We start from the raw sequence: 22838 nt of genomic DNA on the forward strand, positions 1-22838 counted from the left end.
TTTGGTCCTCATGGACCACCCCCGGGACACATTCCTCTATTCTCATTGCCATTACCTTAGCCAGGACCTTGGCATCCACATTTAGGAGGGAAATTGGTCTGTAGGACCCGCATTGTAGCGGGTCCTTTTCCTTCTTTAAGAGAAGCGATATCGTTGCTTCAGACATAGTCGGGGGCAGTTGTCCCCTTTCCTTTGCCTCGTTAAAGGTCCTCGTCAGTACCGGGGCGAGCAAGTCCAAATATTTTCTGTAAAATTCAACTGGGAATCCGTCCGGTCCCGGGGCCTTTCCCGTCTGCATGTTCCTAATTCCTTTCACCACTTCTTCTACCGTGATCTGTGCTCCCAGTCCCACCCTTTCCTGCTCTTCCACCTTGGGAATTTTCAGCCGATCCAAAAAATCCATCATTCTCTCCCTCCCATCCGGGGGTTGAGCTTTATATAATTTTTTATAAAATGTCTTGAACACTTCATTCACTCTCTCCGCTCCCCGCTCCATCTCTCCTTCCTCATCCCTCACTCCCCCTATTTCTCTCGCTGCTCCCCTTTTCCTCAATTGGTGTGCCAGCAATCTGCTCGCCTTCTCCCCATATTCATACTGTACACCCTGCGCCTTCCTCCATTGTGCCTCTGCAGTGCCTGTAGTCAGCAAGTCAAATTCCACATGCAGCCTTTGCCTTTCCCTGTACAGTCCCTCCTCCGGTGCTTCCGCATATTGTCTGTCCACCCTCAAAAGTTCTTGCAGCAACCGCTCCCGTTCCTTACTCTCCTGCTTCCCTTTATGTGCCCTTATTGATATCAGCTCCCCCCTAACCACCGCCTTCAACGCCTCCCAGACCACTCCCACCTGAACCTCCCCATTGTCATTGAGTTCCAAGTACTTTTCAATACATCCCCTCACCCTTAGGCACATCCCCTCATCCGCCATTAGTCCCATGTCCATTCTCCAGGGTGGGCGCCCTCCTGTTTCCTCCCCTATCTCCAAGTCTACCCAGTGTGGGGCATGATCCGAAATGGCTATAGCCGTATATTCCGTTCCCCTCACCTTCGGGATCAATGCCCTACCCAACACAAAAAAGTCTATGCGCGAATAGACTTTATGGACATAGGAGAAAAACGAGAACTCCTTACTCCTAGGTCTACTGAATCTCCACGGGTCCACACCTCCCATCTGCTCCATAAAATCCTTAAGCACCTTGGCTGCTGCCGGCCTCCTACCAGTCCTGGACTTCGACCTATCCAGCCCTGGTTCCAACACCGTGTTAAAGTCTCCCCCCATTATCAGCTTTCCCGTCTCTAGGTCCGGGATGCGTCCTAGCATTCGCCTCATAAAGTTGGCATCATCCCAGTTCGGGGCATACACGTGTACCAAAACCACCATCTCTCCCTGTAATTTGCCACTCACCATCACGTATCTGCCCCCGTTATCCGCCACTATAGTCTTTGCCTCGAACATTACCCGCTTCCCCACTAATATAGCCACCCCCCTGTTTTTCGCATCCAGCCCCGAATGGAACACCTGCCCCACCCATCCTTTGCGCAGCCTAACCTGGTCTATCAGTTTCAGGTGCGTTTCCTGTAACATAACCACATCTGCTTTGAGTTTCTTAAGGTGTGCGAGTACTCGTGCCCTCTTTATCGGCCCGTTGAGCCCTCTCACGTTCCACGTGATCAGCCGAGTTGGGGGGCTTCCCACCCCCCCCCCCCCCCCCTTGCCGGTTAGCCATCATCTTTTTCCAGCTTCTCACCCAGTTCCCACGCAGCTGTATCTCCCCCAGGCGGTGCCCCCCCGCCCATCCTCACCCGTACCCACTCCCCCCTTTCCCCAGCAGCAGCAACCCAGTAATTCCCCCCTCCCACCCCCCCCCGCTAGACCCCCCGCTAGCGTAATTACTCACCCCATGTTGCTCCCAGAAGTCAGCAAACTCTGGCTGACCTCGGCTTCCCCCCGTGACCACGGCTCGCACCGTGCGACGCCCCCTCCTTCCTGCTTCTCTATTCCCGCCATAATTATCATAGCGCGGGAACCAAGCCCGCGCTTCTCCCTCGGCCCCGCCTCCCATGGCCAACGCCCCATCTCCTCTCCCTCCCCACCTCCCCCCATCACCACCTGTGGGAGAAAGAAAAGTTACCATACCGCAGGATTAGAACATAAAACCCCTCTTCGCCCCACCACTTTGTCCAAACGTTCTTTTTCATAATCCACTCATTCCAGTTTTTCTTCTACAATAAAAGTCCACGCTTCATCCGCCGTCTCAAAGTAGTGGTGCCTCCCTTGATATGTGACCCACAGTCTTGCCGGTTGCAGCATTCCAAATTTTATCTTCCTTTTATGAAGTACCGCCTTGGCCCGATTAAAGCTCGCCCTCCTTCTCGCCACCTCCGCACTCCAGTCTTGATAAACGCGGATCACCGCGTTCTCCCATTTACTGCACCGAGTTTTCTTCGCCCATCTAAGGACCATTTCTCTATCCTTAAAACGGAGGAATCTCACCACTATGGCTCTGGGAGTTTCTCCTGCTCTCGATCCTCGCACCATAACTCGGTACGCTCCCTCCACCTCCAACGGACCCGTCGGGGCCTCCGCTCCCATTAACGAGTGCAGCATTGTGCTCACATATGCCCCGACGTCCGCCCCCTCCACACCTTCAGGAAGGCCAAGAATCCTCAGGTTGTTCCTCCTTGCGTTGTTTTCCAGTGCCTCCAACCTCTCCACACATCGTTTCTGATGTGCCTCCTGTATCTCCGACTTCACCACCAGGCCCTGTATATCGTTCTCATTCTCGGCTGCTTTCGCCTTCACGACCCGAAGCTCCTGCTCCTGGGTCTTTTGTTCCTCCTTTAGCCCTTCGATCGCCTGTAGTATCGGGGCCAACAACTCTTTCTTCATTTCCTTTTTTATCTCCTCCACGCAGCATTTCAAGAACTCTTGTTGTTCAGGGCCCCATATGAAACTGCCACCTTCCGACGCCATCTTGGTTTTTGCTTGCCTTCCTTGCCGTTGTTCCAAAGGATCCGCTGCAATCCGGCCACTTTCCTCTCCTTTTTCCATCCGTGTCCAGGGGGAACACCCTTCTGGTTTACCGCACGGTGTTTTTAGCCGTTAAAATTGCCGTTGGGGCTCCTATCAAGAGCCCAAAAGTCCGTTCCACCGGGAGCTGCCGAAACGTGCGACTTAGCTGGTCATCGCCGCACCCGGAAGTCCGAGGGATGGAGTTTAAGACTAGGAAGGTTATGCTGCAATTGTATCAGGTGTTAGTGAGGCCACACCTGGAGTATTGTGTTCAGTTTTGGTCTCCTTACTTGAGAAAGGACGTACTGGCACTGGAGGGTGTGCAGAGGAGATTCACTAGGTTAATCCCAAATCTGAAGGGGTTGGATTATGAGGAGAGGTTGAGTAGACTGGGACTGTACTCGTTGGAATTTAGAAGGATGAGGGGGGGGATCTTATCGAAACATATAAAATTATGAAGGGAATAGATAGGATAGATGTGGGCAGGTTGTTTCCACTGGCGGGTGAAAGTAGAACTAGGGGGCATAGCCTCAAAATAAGGGGAAGTAGATTTAGGACTGAGTTTAGGAGGAACTTCTTCACCCAAAGGGTTGTGAATCTATGGAATTCCTTGCCCAGTGAAGCAGTAGAGGTTCCTTCATTAAATGTTTTTAAGATAAAGATAGTTTTTTGAAGAATAAAGGGATTAAGGGTTATGGTGTTCGGGCCGGAAAGTGGAGCTGAGTCCACAAAACATCAGCCAGGATCTCACTGAATGGCGGAGCAGGCTCTAGGGGCCAAATGGCCTACTCCTGCTCCTAGTTCTTATGTTTTTATGATTGCTTGAAGGCGGGTGCTGATGAGTTGTAGGTCAGCTTCTCCACCTAGTGCCTCGATATTGCTGGGGGGTCTTGTGGAGTTTTTGTATCTGGAGAAGGTTAAGTACACCGTAAGGGGAGTAATTGAAGGGTTCTACCGGAGATGGCAGCTGTTTATTCCGTACATCAAAGAGCTGGTCACCGTTAGTTGTTAGGAGTGTGTGTGTGTGGGGGGGGGGGGGGGCGGTGTTTGTTTCGGTTTTCGGGCGGGGTGGGGAAATTGGTTGTTTCTTGTTATTATTTTCTGTTACGTATCAAATTGAAATGTTTTTTTAAAAACTGCATCTTGTAATATAAAATTCCTCCTCAAACGGATTAATTAAGTAAGTAGATTCCCTCCAGTTACAGCCCCAACGTTAATTCAGGGACACTCCAACCCCTCATGCTCCCTAATCTATCTCCACTGCTCCTAGATCAGACCTGCGACTTATGGTCCATATAGCTGAGTTATGCACAGCCTTTACCAACGGTATCTATCAATGGAGGAGTCACACAAATCATCAATAATAGCCATTAAATGCAAAATCTCACCTAGTGAGCAGTTGCTTTGCATTCTGCCATCAGTGGAACAGCGCAGCATTGCACCAATCACACGGCCTCCCACCATGACCACGCGAATATCCTTCCCATGAGATTCCTTTACGTATTTCTGGAAAAGGTACGGGGCATCATGTCGTATCAGGTGAGACAAATCAGACAAATGATGCTTGTCCCGTGCCAGGAATACTGCCTTCCCTGGAAAGCACAACATACAGTCAAAACTTTGTTATGCATCAATGTTTTCAATTTTTGCTCAAGCAATAAAGAATGATATACATGAAGGGCGGCATGTGGCACAGTGGTTAGCACTGGGACTGCGGCGCTGAGGACCGGGATCAAATCCCAGCCCTGGGTCACTGTCTGTGTGGAGTTTGCACATTCTCCCCGTGTCTGCATGGGTTGCAGCCCACAACCAAAGATGTGCAAGTTAGGTGGGTTGGCCCGACTAAATTGCCCCTTAATTGGAAAAGAAAAATAATTGGGTACTCTAAATTTATTTTTTTAAATGATATACATGACATTAAAACACATAAGCCAATGCTGTATTTTACTTTGTGATATTTTCATATAAACTCAATTATTTATTTGAAAAAATTATTTTAATCCTTTCCTGTATTATTATTTGCTACTCTCCTGAAAATGCTGGTTCTTGTCATTCCACTGAGTACCATGCACCCTCCGGTACCTTACGAAGGAAGTTATTCTTGCTATGCAATCCTGCACAGCGAACATGTCGGCAGGTTATTTGATCACCAAAGGTGTTGCGGGATCTCAAGTGACCATGTTTTTACCTACATGCGAGCTTTCGTATTTATCATGAGTGGTCAGCAGATCATAATCAAGGGCAAAGGTCTGGTTGATTCCACACCAGATCCTCCCGCCTCCCCCACTTCACCCCACCCAGTGATGAGGGAACTATGACCATTATAAATAGTGCCTGAACTGCTTTAACAGATGAGACCAGCTACCTCATTGCAGAGCAGAGGTCATGCCATCCTTAACTACTTTGATTTCTAGATCTTAACAAATGTGTTAATAAAGACTGCAGAAATTAATTTAAGTTCATGTGACTTTACTGTATCAGTACTTAACTGTAAAACGAGAAAGAATTTATACCTCGATGACCTCGTGTATTTTTAACTACTACTGGATAACCCAAAGGCTCAGCTTCATCAATCATTTTTGCAAAATTTTCGTGACCACCTGTTGTTAAAAAAAAAATGTTTCTTATTACACAAACAGGAATAACACTATGGATGCTTCAGTACCCATTTCCCCAATTTGGTTGTCTGCAAGGAGAAAACATTTTTTTCCTCTTCTCCATGCCCCAGCCAAGATAATCAAAACATTGACATTTCCAAATTGAGCCAAAACCTAGACACATTTTATGTTATTCTTTCAGAATACTGACCCTACCTCTATCTTCCCATTACAGCATCTAGGTATTTCTGAAATAAGTCAAGTATTTATGGTCTCAACTACCCATCCTTGCAATTTATTTCAGCTTTTAATCACCAAACAAAAAAGCAAACTGTATCAAAGAACAAAGAAAAGTATAGCACAGGAACAGGCTCTTCGGCCCTCCAAGCCTGCGCCGACCATGCTGCCCGTCTAAACTAAAATCTTCTACACTTCCATGGTCCGTATCCCTCTATTCCCATCCTATTCATGTATTTGTCAAGATGCCCCTGAAACATCACTATCGTCCCTGCCTCCACCACCTCCTCCGGCAGCGAGTTCCAGGCACCCACTACACTGTGTAAAAAAAACTTGCCTTGTACATCCGACTCTAAACCTCCCCCCTCGCACCTTAAACCTATGCCCGCTAGTAATTGACCCTTCTACCCTGGGAAAAAGCCTCGGACTATCCACTCTGTCTATGCCTCTCATAATTTTGTAGACCTCTATCAGGTCGCCCCTCAAACCCCGTCGTTCCAGTGAGAACAAACTGAGTTTATTCAACCTCTCCTCATAGCTAATGCCCTCCATACCAGGCAACATCCTGGTAAATCTCTTCTGCACCCTCTCTAAAGCCTCCACATCCTTCTGGTAGTGTGGCGACCAGAATTGAACACTATACCCAAAGTGTGGCCTAACTAAGGTTCTATACAGCTGCAACATGACTTGCCAATTTTTATACTCAATGCCCGATCAATGAAGGCAAACATGCCGTATGCCTTCTTGGCTACCTTCTCCACCAGTGTTGCCCCTTTCAGTGACCTGTACACCTAGATCACTCTGACTGTCAATACTCTTGAGGGTTCTACCCTTCACTGGATATTCACTACCTGCATTAGACCTTCCAAAATGCATTACCTCACATTTGTCCAGATTAAACTCCATCTGCCATCTCTCCGCCCAAGTCTTCAAACAATCCTCTGACAGTCCTCATCGCTATCCGCAATTCCACCAACTTTTGTGTCGTCCGCAAACTTACTAATCAGATCAGTTACATTTTCCTCCAAATCATTTATATATACTCCGGACAGCAACGGTCCCAGCACTGATCCCTGCGGAACACCACTAGTCACAGCCCTCCAATCAGAAAAGCACCCTTCCATTGCTACTCTCTGCCTTCTATGACCTAGCCAGTTCTGTATCCATCTTGCCAGCTCACCTCTGATTCCGTGTGACTTCACCTTTTGTACCAGTCTGCCATGAGAGATCTTGTCAAAGGCCATACTGAAGTCCATATTGACAACATCCACTGCCCTACCTGCATCAATTATCTTTCTGACCTCCTCGAAAAACTCTATCAAGTTAGTGAGCACAGTAAGAAGTCTTACAACATATCGTTAAAGTCCAACAGGTTTGTTTCGATATCACTAGCTTTCAGAGCGCTGCTCCTTCCTCAGGTGAATGAAGAGGTGAGACACGACCACCCCTTCACAAAACTGTGCTGCCTCTCGCTAATACGTCCACTTGCTTCCAAATGGGAGTAGATCCTGTCTCGAAGAATTCTCTCCAGTAATTTCCCTACCACTGAAGTAAGGCTCACCGGCCTGTAGTTCCCGGGATTATCCTTGCTACCCTTCTTAAACAGAGGAACAACATTGGCTATTCTCCAGTCCTCCGGGACATCACCTAAAGACAGTGAGGATCCAAAGATTTCTGTCACGGCCTCAGCAATTTCCTCTCCAGCCTCCTTCAGTATTCTGGGGTAGATCCCATCAGGCCCTGGGGACTTATCCACCGTAATATTTTTCAAGACACCCAACACCTCGTCTTTTTGGATCTCAATGTGACCCAGGCAATCTACACACCCTTCTCCAGACTGAACATCCACCAATTCCTTCTCTTTGGTGAACACTGTGCAAAGTATTAATTTAGTACCTCGCCCATTCTTTCTGGCTCCACACATAGATTCCCTCCCGTCTTTCAGTGGGCCAACCCTTTCCCTGGCTACCCTCTTGCTTCTTATGTTGGTGTAAAAAGCCTTGTGATTTTCCTTAATCCTATTTGCCAATGACTTTTTGTGACCCCTTTTAGCCCTCCTGACTCCTTGCTTAAGTTCCTTCCTACTTTCTTTATATTCCACACAGGTTTTGTCTGTTCCCAGCCTTCTAGCCCTGACAAATGCCTCCTTTTTCTTTTTGACGAGACCTACAAGATCTCTCGTTATCCAAGGTTCCCGGAATTTTGCCATATTTATCCTTCTTCCTCACAGGAACATGCCGGTCCTGAATTCCTTTCAACTGACATTTGAAAGCCTACCACATGTCAGATGTTGATTTACCCTCAAACATCCAAGCCTAATCTAGGTTCTTCAGTTCCCACTGTTATAATTAGCCTTCCCCCAATTTAGCACATTCACCCTAGGTCCACTATTATCCTTGTCCACCAGCACTTTAAAACTTACTGAATTGTGGTCTCTGTTCCCGAAATGCTCCCCTACTGAAACTTCTACCACCTGGCCGGGCTCATTCCCCAATACCAGGTCCAGTACAGCCCCTTCCCTAGTTGGACTGTCTACATATTGTTTTAAGAAGCCCTTCTGGATGCTCCTTACAAACTCTGCCCCGTCTAAGCCCCTAGCACTAAGCGAGGCCCAGTCAACATTGGGGAAGTTAAAGTCTCCCAGCACAACAACCCTGTTGCTTTTACTCCTTTCCAAAATGTGTATACCTATCTGTTCCTCTATCTCCCGCTGGCTGTTGGGAGGCCTGTAGTAAACCCCCAACATTGTGGCTGCACCCTTCTTAGTCCTGATCTCGACCCATACTGCCTCGCTGCCCTCAGAGGCGTCCTCCCGCAGTACAGCTGTGATGCTCTCCCTAACCAGTAGCGCAACTCCTCCACCCCTTTTACCTCTCCCTCTATCCCATCTGAAACATTTAAATCCTGGAATGTTTAGCGGCCAATCCTGTGCTTCCCTCAACCAGGTCTCTATAATGGCAACAACATCATAGTTCCAAGTACTAATCCAAGCTCCAAGTTCATCTGCCTTACCTGTTATACTTCTTACATTAAAACATATGCACTTTAGGCCACCAGTCCCGCTGTTTTCAGCAACATCTCCCTGTCTGCTCTTCCTCAGAGCCATACTGGCCCTATTCCCTAGTTCTCCCTCAATTTTTCATCTTCTGACCTATTGCTCCGGTACCCATCAAGCGCAACAGTTGGAAGTTTTCAGGGACAGAGTACACAATAAAAAAAGGACACTAAGATCAAGGATGGGAAGGAAACTTCTTATAATTAACTGTTTTGCTCCTTTTTTCAAAAGCAAGTTTACAGCTGCCCATGTAACAATTATGGGTAGTAACTATTGTAAGTGCCAAAGAAAGCTGCAGCACTTGAGGCTGCCTAGACTAGCTTGTATCTAAATACAATTACTTTGTCAGAGGGTATGGTGTGTTTGACGACCAAATTCAACAAAAATAGAATATCGCTGGAACACAAAGGTTGTAAAAGGATCCTTAACATCCATTTGTACATACCATAAGAGAAAGTATCAGGCAGTGGTATTCCATGACCAGCCAACTCCTGGAACGTCCAGAACTTGTTGACGCAGTGCAATATAGCCTGAGGACGGTTGGCCAAGCGACAGCCCATCTTTTCAAGGTGCCGCAAAAGGGTGATGTCACTATCATTTTGAACTGAAGGAGTGGGAACTCGAACCACCACCACTTGAGGGTAACTGGTTATCAGCTCCTGTTTGATTCGTAGTCCTGCAGGAAACAAAAATCATTAATAGCATTGTACAACCATCTAACTCAACAATCCCAAATGGTAATAATAGCACCTGCAGCATGAATACGTTGTGTACACTCGAAATAAAATTAATTGTTTACTCAATGCCAAAACAGTATTGTGCAATAGGGGTTATGGCAAAGATGCACAAGCAGCCTTTTGGCTATGTGCAAACTCTCTCATACTCAGCTCAGATGGGTTAACTTCAGCATATCAGAATTGAGAGAGGCAGTGAAGAGAACTCCGACACAAACTATAAAAATAAATTTTGATAACCTCTCGGAGCAATAAGCAACATTCACCTACAGCCACACCCCCCCACAAATATTTACACTTATACTGCATCAAAAATGTCTTCAGCAAGATATACTTGTAAAGCTATCGATCTACAATAGACCTGTACTGATAATTTCCTTTTTACATTAGTCTGAAAATGAAGACAAGACGTAGCTCAGAGATATGGGCACACTTACTTTTACCACAAATAGCATTAGTAAAAGTCAAATTTCAAAATGCAGTAAAAGGAAAAGATAAATAGTTATAAGTAAGAAAGATACCATTCGTGTGTGTAAGTTTCTGCACAGCCAAGTTTCTGATCCTGATTCTGCTGCCAGGGAATAATAAAGGTTAGCTGATTTGTGCACAAGAGATTAGTGAGTAAAGAGAGAAAACACACAAAAATGCTCATGCAGGTCACTGAAAATTGTTCTTGCACTTCATCTACTGGTTAGTTCCATCATAACAGCTCTCCTGCCTGTACCCATGTCAATGGTGAGAGAGATGAGAAGGAAGGAGGACTGAGAAAGTCTACAGAGAGGAAAGAAGTAAAAAGGGATGGTGACAACTCTCAATGTTGCAAATTGCATTTGGCTTAAAACCAGGTAGTCACATAGCTCAGCAAGCAGTCTTTTGAGAGGAATCTGTGAATCAAATTTCTCCCAGTCTGCCGTGCATCATCTCTGCATGATGTCGGATAGAAATGAGCCCTAGCAAAGACGTGACATGTCACGAACAATGAAAAGGAGCATATGAAGCTAGTATCTAAACATTAGTTGTGCACAATGCTTCTGGACCATGTTAAAAGTGTAGAAGCAAACTCTTGCTCTCTTCAACAACACTGTATAAAGAGAATGTAAGATATAGGCTAGGAAGAGAATAGCGAGCACTGAAGGAATGAGAATTGTCTTGTGTACAGCAAAAATATTGTTGCGAATTCGGGGACATGTGTAGTTACTATTTGGGCATCTTCCAAACACACATTATTCATGTTCATCACACAAGCAGTAGTATAGTATTAATCTGACTGGGTAAATACTCCTGAAGCATGGACTAATGGTCTGGAGACACAAGTTCAAATTCTATCAAGGAAATTTGGGAATTTAAATTTAATTAATCAATTTAATCTGGAATAAATACAAAGCTAGTCTTAGTAACGGTGACCATGGAACTATCAGATTGTTGTGCAACCCATCTGTTTCACGATGTCCTTTTGGGAAGGAATCTGCCAGCCTGTATGCCACTTTAGATCCACATCAAGGTTGCTGACTCTGAGGGCTGCATGGTGGCACAGTGGTTAGCACTGCTACCTCACAGCGCCAAGGTCACAAGTTCGATCCCAGCTCTGGGTCACTGTCTGTGTGGAGCTTGCACATTCTCCCCCTGTCAGCGTGGGTCTCACCCCCACAACCCAAAGATGTGCAGGGTAGGTGGATTGGCCACGCTAAATTGCCCCTTAATTGGAAAAAATGAATTGGGTATAAATTTTTTTTTTTTTATAAATGTAGCTGACTCTTAACTGCCCTCTGAAATGACCTTGTAAGCCATTCAGTCGTATCTAATATGGAAAAGCCAAATAAGAATAAGACAGGATGGATAAAATCGACCCGTGTATCTGATACAACAATGGCACACAGAGCAAACACCCTTGCAAAGTCCCTCTCACTGATATCTGGGGTCTTGTGGCAAAATTGGAAGAGCTGTCCCACAAACCAGTCAAACAAAAGCCAACACAAAAGGGAAAACCTACTTGACCTTGTGCTCCCCAATCTAACTGTCACAGATGCATATATCCATGACAATAGCAAGACCGCAGTCCTTATGGCGACAAAACTAGCACAAAGGAAGACGCTTGTGGTTGTTGGCAGTAAACCAGCCGAGCCCCAGCACGTTGCTGCAGGAGTTCCTCAGGGCAGTATCCCAGGCCCAATGATCGTCATTATTCAATGACCTTCCATCCATCATAAGGTCAGAAGTGGGAATATTCACTGATGATTAGTGTTCAATCCCATTCAAATATTGTTTGTTTGTCTTCAAACTTCACGGTAAAAGACAGAAATTACACACCGGAAATAAATCGTAACCAAGAGACTAATAAGAGTGAGCAATTTAAAGTCAAGAATTACCAGCAGAGAAATAGCATTGTAGAAATTTAAGGTACTAAAATCTGACAAACATTTGGATCCAGCAGGTCCACATCCCAGGGCTCTTAGAGAGAGTTGCTGACTTTTGAGTTTAGAAGAATGAACGGTGAACTTGTTGAAACCATACAATATTCTAAAGGTACTCGATAGGGTAACCAGAGATTGCTTCCCCTGGCCGGGGTATCCACAACACAGGTGTAGTAGGATAAGGGATAAATCATTTTAGACTGAGATGAGAAGAAATATCTTCACTCTTATCGTTTTGAATCTTTGGAATTGTCTACCCTAGAGTTGTACATAGACAGATTTTTGATCTCACAAGAAATCAAAAGGAACAGGTATGAAAGTTGAAGATCAGCCACAATAATACTGAACAGTGGAGTAGGTTCAATGGGCCATACAGTCTACTCCTGAGCCTAGTTCCTTTGTTTATTCACAATTCCTCAGATAATTAAGCAATCTATGCCTGCATACAGCAAGACCAGGACAAAATTCAGACATGGGCTGATAAGCAAGTAACATTTATACCACACAACTACTAGACAATGATCATCAAAAATTTCCTTTTGATATTCAGATATTCAATGGCATTACCATCGCTGAATTTCCCACTGATTTTCTGAAACTCGTGAAATTTTCAGCATCTATTAAATGTATTTAATCTTATTCATGGGGTCATGTTTGGTGAACAAGCCTGATTTCAATCTTGCGGTGCATTCAGATGAAGGAGGGCCACTCATGCAGCCCACTTACTAGCCTAGGGTTCCCATCACTGATCTACAAGATGCATTTCAGTAGCTCAACAAGGCTCCTTCAACAGCACTTTTCAAATCCACAACCTCTATCACCTAGACTCACAGGGGCAGTAGGTATACAAGAACACCAGCAAGATCCCTTCCAAATCACACACGTCCCTCACTTGGAAATATATCAAGTTTCTTCAGTATCACTGGGCTAAAATCCTGAAACTGCTTCCACAACTGCACTGTGGGTGCACCTACAACCATGAGGATTTCAGCAGTTCAAGGTCACCTAAGGCACTTAGGGATGGGCAATAAATGCTGGCCGGGCCAACGAAGCCTGTATCCCATGAACAAATAATTTTTTTTAAATGAGCGAGTTTCCACTGGCAAGCCCGTACTTTAAATGCATTAAAACACTTGATCTTATGCATAAAGTATCTGGGATGAGGTCCCGTAGGTAAACAATCAAAGCAACTGGATTAAAGACAGAAATACCCAGGATGTCATTGTAATTAGGCTAAAATGAGGCTTATTGCAAGAAATGAATAATTAGACTTTTAAATTTTTTTAATTTTTTTTTTATAAAGAGTATCCAATTATTTTTTTTCCCCACTTAAGGGCAATTTAGCATGGCCAATCCACCTACCCTGTACATCTTTGTGTTGTGGCGGTGAGACCCACGGTGACAAAGGGAGAATGTGCAAACTCCATACAGACAGTGACTCGGGGCCGGGATTGATCCCGGGTCCTGTGCTGTAGGCAGCAGTACTAACCACTGCGCCACCATGCTGCCTGAATAATTAGGCTTAATACAAAAAATGAATATCCACAAAAAAAAGCTGGAACAGTAGATTAAAATAACAAAAAGATTGATATTTTCAACAGGACTTGTAGTAAAATCAATGTTGATGAAACAAGTATAGTGATAGTCAGCACTGAGTGAGTCCTTTATTAACAAACGTCAACTGGGTGTGCTGTTTCCAAGAGAACTGGAGACATGCAACAATTCAAAGCCTTTATAGCCGGAAAGCTTTTACGTTGCAACATGAATTCTGATAAAATACCATCTATTCTAGTTCAGTATGACAGCCATTATAGTTAACAGCTTTACATTTTTTCCAGTGTTAAATAACAACAAATCTTGCCTCAACAGAGGATCATTCTTCAAGTAATCAATATAGAGAGAGGCTGGTCATCTTTTAAAGCTGGCACCTATATTCCCGACATATTCTGAATATTTGCTTCGCCTTCACAAAAGCAACAGAAAGCAGTTAGCTGAAATGAGTTTAAATTTGCCTTTTAATACTGTAGTGCTTCTAAATGACAGATAAACATTTCACTTTCCTACAGCATCTCAAAACAAGACTTGAAAACTTTTAACAAAGATTCCATAATGCCCATGTGAAACATTCTAGTGCCGATGTTTAACTATAAATTCAGAAGATATAATCTTCAAATGTCATAATTTGAAATCAGACAGACCCATCACAGTTTGTATATGAAATAAAGCCTATTAATTCAAGAGGCTCGATATGTTTGCTGAATGTCTGAAGGTTGGTTCCTTTGCTCCTTCATAGTGCACAAGAATATGAGAAGAATGTCTGAAAGATTAAAGCTAAAAGGAGGAACCGGTGTCTGGAAAAAACCTGAATGAAAAAGTGAGCACAACCAGACTGGAGGAGCTGAAAGAAGACGGTGGTGAATTTTGGCAGCATATTTAGTCATCAGGGAAATGAGCTGGATTCAGCTTGGTTGAAATATCCAGGAGAACCAGAGGAATCTCTTCTCCCACCCTTTCTACATGTTACCCTGCCATCTGCAATTTGAATAATCCATGGTGTCTAGCATCACAAGACACTCACATTCACATGAATGTTGCATCATTTTGGATTAATGATAATTTACAACATCAAAACCACTCGTGAATATATACAATCAGCCACCCTCTTGGTATAAAAAAAATTCTTGCACATATGAACATTTAAAATCAATAAAAATGTAGATTTAATCCAGACAAGATTTTGAATGCACTTCAAAGGCACCTTGTTTTTTTTTTTTGGGGGGGGGGGGGGCGGGTGGTAAGGTTGCAGAAAATGTGTTTTTATTTAAAAATTAGACACAACTTATATGAGATGTACCACTTTAAGATTTATAACATCTGGTTTTGTATTCATTTCATTTAGGATGCTCAGAGCTGAAAGACAGGAGACTTATACTTTCAGTCTGGAATGGATTCAAACCTAGATTCCAGATCAAAGACAATATAATCTACAGCATATTCATTTGGGGAATAAATATTTGAGTTCCCAATTTTCTCAAAACAAAATATATTAAGAAGGTTAATAAGATTATTCATAAAAACACGAAAGCTTTGCAGATATAAAGGATGATCAATAATTTTAAGAAAAAAAAGTAACAGTTTAGATGTTGCATTGATAACTTCTGATAAGAGTCACCCTTGAAATATAAACCTTTCAGATGTTGACCATGAATTCTTAATTTTCAGTATGTTCTGTTTTCTTTCCGATTTCCAAAACATTCAGTATTTTTAAATTGAAGATTTAAGTTCAATGTAGTTTAAAATAAATATTTTGTGGTAAAGTTTCCACTTTGGGCATAACTGTGATGCAGATGCTCAGAATGACACTCATTTTCAGAAGTGATTATTTTTGCTTCCGTTCAAAGTCATTTGCAACATTAGCCACAGCACAGTGTGTAGCATGCTTGCCTCAGAATCTGAAGATGCGAGTTCAAGTCCCACTCCGGGACTTGAGCACAAAAATCAAAGCTGGCAATCCCGCTGAGTGATACGCTGCAGGAGGTGCCATCTTTCGGATGAGATTATCATAGAATTTACAGTGCAGAAGGAGGCCATTCGGCCCATCGAGTCTGCACCGGCTCTTGGAAAGAGCACCCTACCCAAGATCAACACCTCCACCCTATCCCCATAACCCAGTAATCCCACCCAACACGAAGGGCAATTTTGGACACTAAGGGCAATTTATCATGGCCAATCCACCTAACCTGCACATCTTTGGACTGTGGGAGGAAACCGGAGCACCCGGAGGAAACCCACGCACACAAGGGGAGGATGTGCAGACTCCGCACAGACAGTCACCCAAGCCAGAATCGAACCTGGGACCCTGGAGCTGTGAAGCAATTGTGCTATCCACAATGCTACCGTGCTGCCAGATGTTAAACCAAGCTGTCCTACTTTGAAGAAGAGCAGGGGAGCTATTTCCAGTGTCCTGGGCAATACTTATCGCTCGATCAATATTACAAAAACAGATCACCTGATCATCATTCTACTGTTTGATGAAATTAAATTGCTGCCGCATTTCTTACATTACAAGAGTGACTATGCTTCAAGCGTCCTTCATTGGCTGTCAAATGTTTCAGAACATCCTGCAGTTGTGAAAGCCACTATATAAGTGTACATATTTCTTTCTACTGCTGAATGTAAAATAGTCATGAACCAGTGCAATCAAGCAGCATTTTATACCTTTTCTCAAATATATTAAAATAATTAAAATATATTCCTTGATGTATTTGAGTGGTAACATAGAACATAGAACATAGAACATAGAAAATACAGCACAGAACAGGCCCTTCGGCCCACGATGTTGTGCCGAACCTTTGTCCTAGATTAATCATAGATTATCATTGAGTTTACAGTGCAGAAGGAGGCCATTCGGCCCTTTGAGTCTGCACCAGCTCTTGGAAAGAGCACCCGACCCAAACTCAACACCTCCACCCAACACCAAGGGCAATTTGGACATTAAGGGCAATTTATCATTGGCCAATTCACCTAACCCGCACATCTTTGGACTGTGGGAGGAAACCGGAGCACCCGGAGGAAACCCACGCAGGCACGGGGAGGACGTGCAGACTCCGCACAGACAATGACCAAAGCTGGAATCGAACCTGGGACCATGGATCTGTGAAGCAATTGTGCTATCCACAATGCTACCGTGCTGTTTTATTAATGCAGCCGAAAATGGGTTCATCAAAAGACGATTCAATTGTAATCAATATCTAACCTAGCATCTATGAGTAACCTGCTTTTCAAATAACTGAAAATAACTAAAAATAAAGAACCATTAGTGTATATTAGTGTAAAGGGCTCAGTTTCTTAGTAAATTGAAAGAAAAGCTTTAAAAGTGCCTATTAGTGTCATTCTGACTTTAAAAGGAAGCTTCATTTTAAGGTCCTTGACCTTGAAAACCCACAAATAGGCACAATTAACAAAAACTTGTCATGGTGATTAATTCCATCTCAGAGTATGGTCAGTTTTGTGGTCAGGGTCGACTTCCAGCACAATGTTTTTTGAACAAGCACAAAAGACTAGAAATTTGATTTTTGTTGGATGTAATTTACCCCTGAAATTCCTCAAACTTTTGCACTGATTTGGCAGATTTAGTGCAGATTACGCGGAACAAACCAGCACAGCCCCATGAAAATTCCAGGTCACCATTGCAAGATAACTTGAAATAGGAAAGCTAAAACATTTAATAACCAACAGTCCAGATATTTTATAAAAATAGAAACGTTAGAACAAAAAAAAAATAGTGTGCTTGTCACACGGGTAACATGCATCCTGATCCATGTTAACAAATGGGGTAAGCTTAGATGGGCACTTTGGTTGGTGTTATAACCTGCCTACTTACCATTGGCTGGGGACTAATGACAATCCCACAATCCTGTGGGAGTATGAGCTTCCCCAATGAGGGGGGCGGAGAAACCATTAGTAAACTCCAAGTATAAATAAAGCTGGCCAGTTTGGAAACAGCAGGAAGGAGTGTGCAGCAAGGGAAGTTGTTGCTGCTATATATATATATATATATTATATATATATATATATATATATGTTATTGTAAAGAAATGTTATTACTTTGTATCCTTAAAACTCGTGCTGGATTCTTCGTGGCCCTCACAAAACTAGCGACGAATGTTAAAGTGAATAGCTGTCTACACTGCTGAAGCCACCTCCCTGGATTTTTGTTGGATACAGGTTGGAAGTTGTTTTCTATTATACCATGCCTCTGTACAGACGTTTGGATGTTTTTGATGCTGCGCTGGAAAGCTGGAACCAGTACACACAACGGATGCGTTACTATTTCCAGGCAAACAATATCACCGAAAACGAGCGCCAGGTGGTCATATTGCTCTCCGCCTGCGGCCCGCATACGTTTGGGGTGATTAGGAGCCTTACGTACCCAGCTGCGCCGGACACCAAAACGTTTGATGAACTTGTGAATATAGTGGGGCAACATTTTAGCCCAACCCCGTCCACGATAGTCCAGCGTTACCGGTTTAATACCGCTGAGAGGACCCCTGGAGAATCCCTTGCCGATTTTCTATCCAGGCTATGCAGGATTGTGGAGTACTATGACTATGGTGAGACCGTGTCAGAAATGTTACGTGACCGTTTGGCTTGCGGTATTAACAATGCGGCCACCCAGAGAAAGTTGTTAGCTGAGCCAACATTGACTTTTCAACAGGCCATTCAAATAGTATTGTCCCGAGAGAGTGCAGAACGAGAAGTGCAGGAGCTACAGGGAATGGAAGTGCATGCCTTGGGGCGCAACCCCTTCCGTCCGAAAACGTCCCCCCGCACTCCTGCGGTACCTTGGGCGAGGCAACGTCCGGACCGACGCCAGTGGAAGTCGGACATTCCTCCCCGAAGGGAGCCTTCTCTAGAACCAATGGATGAGGAGCCATGTCCGTGTCAGACTTGTAGGCGCCGACCCCGTCGTGGACGGCGGTCCTGGGGGCGCCAGGGACGCCAGAGGCGCCGTCGTTCCGACCGAAACTGGGACCAGCCCAGGGGCCGTAACTGGGACCAGCCATGGGGCCGTACCTTCCATGTGGATGAACCTGCGGCGACTACTCCTGAGGACGTGGAGACGGAGGACGACTGCCTGCAGCTGCATTGTGTGGCAGCTCCCCGTGTGGCCCCCATTAAGGTGACAGTACGGGTCAATGGCCACCCGCTTGAGATGGAGTTGGACACTGGCGCAGCGGTCTCCGTGATCGCCCAGAGGACATTCGACCGCATCAAGCAGGGTATACAGACCCTTACATTAACCGACTCACAGGCCAGGTTGGCTACCTACACGGGGGAACCACTGGACATTGTAGTTCCTGCAATGACCCCTGTTGTTTATGGACGCCAGGAGGGGCGTTTCCCACTTATCGTGGTGCACGGCCATGGGCCCAGCCTGTTGGGTCGGGACTGGTTGCGCCATTTGCGGTTGCAATGGTAGCACATCCTCCAAACAGTTTCTGAAGGGTTGACTGAGGCGCTAGGACGATACCCAAATGTATTCCAGCCTGGTTTGGGGAAAATAAAAGGGGCCGTAGCCCGTATCCAAGTCGAACCAGGAGCCACGCCGCGCTATTTCCGGGCGCACCCGGTGCCTTACGCCTTGCTCGAGAAGGTAGAAGGGGAGCTCACTCGTTTGGAGAGTTTGGGTAATATCAGGCCCGTCCGTTTTGCTGACTGGGCAGCACCAATTGTACCTGTAATGAAGCCAGATGCCACAGTTTGCTTGTGTGGCGACTACAAACTTACAGTGAATACGGCTTCCCGACTCGACCGATATCCAATGCCTCGCATAGAGGATCTCTACGCGAAGCTTGCAGGTGGACTCTCGTTCACAAAATTAGATATGAGTCACGCCTACCTGCAGTTGGAGCTGGACCCTGCCTCCCGACCATATGTAACGATTAATACACACCGGGGCCTGTATGAATATACACAGTTGCCCTTTGGAGTATCCTCTGCCTGCGCAATTTTTCAACGTGTTATGGAGGGCATTTTGAGAGGTTTACCACGTGTTGCTGTCTACTTAGATGACGTTTTGATTACAGGGACGTCGGAGCAGGATCATTTGGAAAATCTGGAGGCTGTCCTTAGACGCTTTTCGGAGGCTGGAGTCCGTTTACGTCGCACAAAGTGCGTATTTCAGGCAAAGGAAGTAGTCTACCTAGGTTATCGGGTGGACCGCGAAGGTTTGTACCCAGTCGAAGAGAAGGTGCGTGCAATTCAATAGCCCCCCGCCCCGACTGACACTTCGCATCTTCGTTCTTTTCTCGGTCTCGTAAACTATTACGGGAAGTTCCTCCCCAATCTGGCAACTACGCTGGCCCCTTTGCACCTTCTGCTAAAGAAAAATCACACCTGGGTTTGGGGTCAGCCGCAAGAAACCGCTTTCCGGCAGGTAAAGCAACAATTGTCGTTGTCTGGGTTACTAACCCACTATGATCCTGGAAAGCCTTTGCTCGTCACATGTGATGCATCCCCGTATGGTATTGGGGCCGTCCTGTCCCACAAGATGGAGAACGGGGCCAAGCGACCGATAGCTTTCGCCTCCCGCACATTGACTGCAGCGGTGAAAAAGTACGCGCAGATCGAGAAGGAGGGCCTGGCAGTGGTTTTTGCGGTGAAACGCTTCCACCAGTACGTGTATGGCCGCCATTTCACTATTGTGACTGATCATAAGCCTCTGCTGGGACTTTTCAGAGAGGATAAGCCAATACCGCCCATTGCTTCCGCACGGATCCAGCGCTGGGCTTTGTTGCTTGCTGCATACAAGTATTCTCTGGAGCACAAACCAGGTACGCAGATAGCAAATGCCGACGCACTGAGCCGATTGCCTTTATCGACCGGCCAGGTGGTTGCAACCCTAAATTTTATGGACACCTTGCCTGTCACGGCATCACAGATCCGTGAGTGGACCCAGACGGAGCCAGTCTTGTCAAAGGTTCGGCACATAGTCCTGTATGGTGGGCAGCATAGACAGCTCCCAGACGAGTTGCGGGCGTTTTCCTCCAAGCTGTCAGAGTTCAGCATGGAAGACGGCATCCTCTTGTGGGGGACGCGTGTGATTGTCCCGGAAAAAGGCCAGGAGCTGATACTAACAGACTTGCACAATGGGCATCCAGGCGTGACCAAGATGAAAATGTTGGCCCGGAGTTATGTCTGGTGGCCAGGCCTCGACACCGACATTGAGAAGGTGGCCCAAAACTGCTCCATTTGCCAGGAGCATAAGAAGCTTCCGCCGGCCGCGCCCCTACATCACTGGGAATGGCCAGGGTGGCCTTGGGCACGCTTGCATGCACATTTCGCAGGCCCTTTTCAAGGATCCATGTTCCTTCTATTAATATATATATGTTATTGTAAATAAATGTTATTACTTTGTATCCTTAAAACTCGTGCTGGATTCTTCGTGGCCCTCACAAAAGTTGTCATGGACCAGTTTGGGCTGAAGGACCGGTCTCTGTGCCGTAGATTTTTTGACTCTATGGTGAAATGCCATTGTCCCCATCCTCGTCTCCCAACATATTACATTTCAAATGCTTGTCCGAATCTTCAAATCTTTCCAAGGCTTTTCTCATCATATCTCTTCCAGGTTTACAATCCCTGCTATACAACTTCTGACTCCAACCATTTGCACATCTTACTTCTGCCACTCACGTGCCCACTGTTTGAACCTTCAATCAGTCTCAGCCACGCTCTAAACTTCACTGCCCAACACTTGTATTTCTCCATACCTTTCTCCCTTTGAAAGTAATCTTAAAATTTATGTTTTCAATAACGTTCAAGCTACCCACTAAATCTTTCTTAATATGACTCATTATTTATTCTACTCTAGTCTATTTTCCATCTATAACGCAGCTTGGGATATTGTGGTATTTGTAGAAGTGTATATTAGTAGCATCTCTCGAGCAATAAGATACTGTCCAGCTCACGGGGTGAGGGAGAGAAAAAGTGGTACTGGACTGCTAAGAGAATATCAACCTCTTTTGGGCTGCTCACCAGTGGCCAGCGAGAACAGCAACCTTCTGTGCCACCATATAGTAGAAAACAGCCTTATACCTGCAATTCCTTGCCATGATAAACCGTTATCATTAGCTACATCTTTCACACTTGACACTGAGTGAGGTAGGTGTCAATTCATGTACCCACTTATTGGCAAATCAAACATGGCACCAGAAGGAGTTCAATTTTATTAAACGTTTCTTATAAATTTCAATGACTCCAACATAGTAATCATTCCATATCAGTGATATAAAATACATTTTTTAATGGAATTTTGCTGGAAAAAAACCCCCAATGAAAATCTGAAAATGGCAACGGTGTAGCTGTAGCTCAAAGCAGCATGCTCCAGATCTCAGTTTTGATGAATGGGGTCATATCCAGGACAGACTTTACTGAGACAAACCTGGCTGCCTGCCCAGTGCTCAGTCACCGGTTTAGTGTAATGGAGCAGCCTCTCTCCCTTCACACAATGACACTGGATCATTTTCTTGATGCAGCCACAACTTAACAATGTTATGTATATTTGCAAGTCAGAATAGAAGTTTCGAAGTTGCCTCAATACTAGAAACAGCCCTGTTAATTGGATAATAAAACCGATTCTCAATACAGGAGTTTCCAAGCTTTCCTGTCTTCATGGGCTGTGTAGGTACGCATCATGTAGTCTCATGAGCCCATATAAAGTTGAAATCAATGTTCCCATTTATTTGTATATCCCTCAATTGCAAATTGCAAGGTAAAGTGGTACTGTATTCGACTAAATGCAACAAGGCATTAGTAACAGTTCTCTCCAAACCTCAAAGCCCTCAAAATTCAAACATAAGCCAGTATACAGGAAATACAAGCACAAGGCTGAAATCCTTGTAGGTGAAATTACCAATGCATGAACGAATAAACTCCAACTTTTTTTTAATATATTCATTTACGTGGTGTGGGTGTCGCTGGTTAGGCCAGCATTTATTGCCCACCCCGAGTTGCCCTTCAGAAGGTGGTGGTGAGTTGCCTCAACCGCTGCAGTTCTCCAGGTGTAGGTACACCCACTGTGCTGTTAGGGAGGGAGTTCCAGGATATTATCCCAGCGACAACGAAGGAACGGCGATATATTTCCAAGTTGTTATCCGCTAGCTTCAAGTGCTAACCAAGTTGATTTTAATTGGGGCCCAATTTTAACTCACTCAATTACACAACTTGTATCAGGCCCTATAAGTTGCACTTTTCTGCACTCAGTTTGAAACAATAATATAGACTGTCACACAG

The 22838-nt window shown here is 45.0% G+C and overlaps 2 protein-coding genes across 3 annotated transcripts in view; one reads left to right on the top strand and one right to left on the bottom strand.

The window, feature by feature from the left end:
- zmynd12 (zinc finger, MYND-type containing 12) overlaps positions 1-14729 on the top strand; it is a 111567-nt gene extending 96838 nt beyond the window's left edge. Inside the window, exon 8 of the mRNA XM_072478361.1 lies at positions 14338-14729. Within this exon, the coding sequence (XP_072334462.1) occupies positions 14338-14352 (15 nt within the window). The 3' untranslated portion in view covers positions 14353-14729. The remainder of the gene's footprint in view (positions 1-14337) is intronic.
- The window catches only part of rimkla (ribosomal modification protein rimK-like family member A), a 57546-nt gene that overhangs the window by 24384 nt on the left and 10324 nt on the right, over positions 1-22838 (bottom strand). The window contains exons 2-4 of one of the 2 annotated variants that reach the window (XM_072478364.1): positions 9345-9575; positions 5524-5610; positions 4399-4602 (exon numbers count right to left, since the gene is read on the bottom strand). In XM_072478364.1, the coding sequence (XP_072334465.1) occupies positions 4399-4602; positions 5524-5610; positions 9345-9459 (406 nt within the window). In that variant the 5' untranslated portion in view covers positions 9460-9575. Of the gene's footprint in view, positions 1-4398; positions 4603-5499; positions 5611-9344; positions 9576-22838 lie in introns of both variants that reach the window. The other variant, XM_072478363.1, reaches the window with a different exon arrangement.

Source organism: Scyliorhinus torazame, chromosome 16 (genome assembly GCF_047496885.1).
Source record: "Scyliorhinus torazame isolate Kashiwa2021f chromosome 16, sScyTor2.1, whole genome shotgun sequence".
In the NCBI taxonomy this organism is placed as follows: domain Eukaryota; kingdom Metazoa; phylum Chordata; class Chondrichthyes; order Carcharhiniformes; family Scyliorhinidae; genus Scyliorhinus; species Scyliorhinus torazame.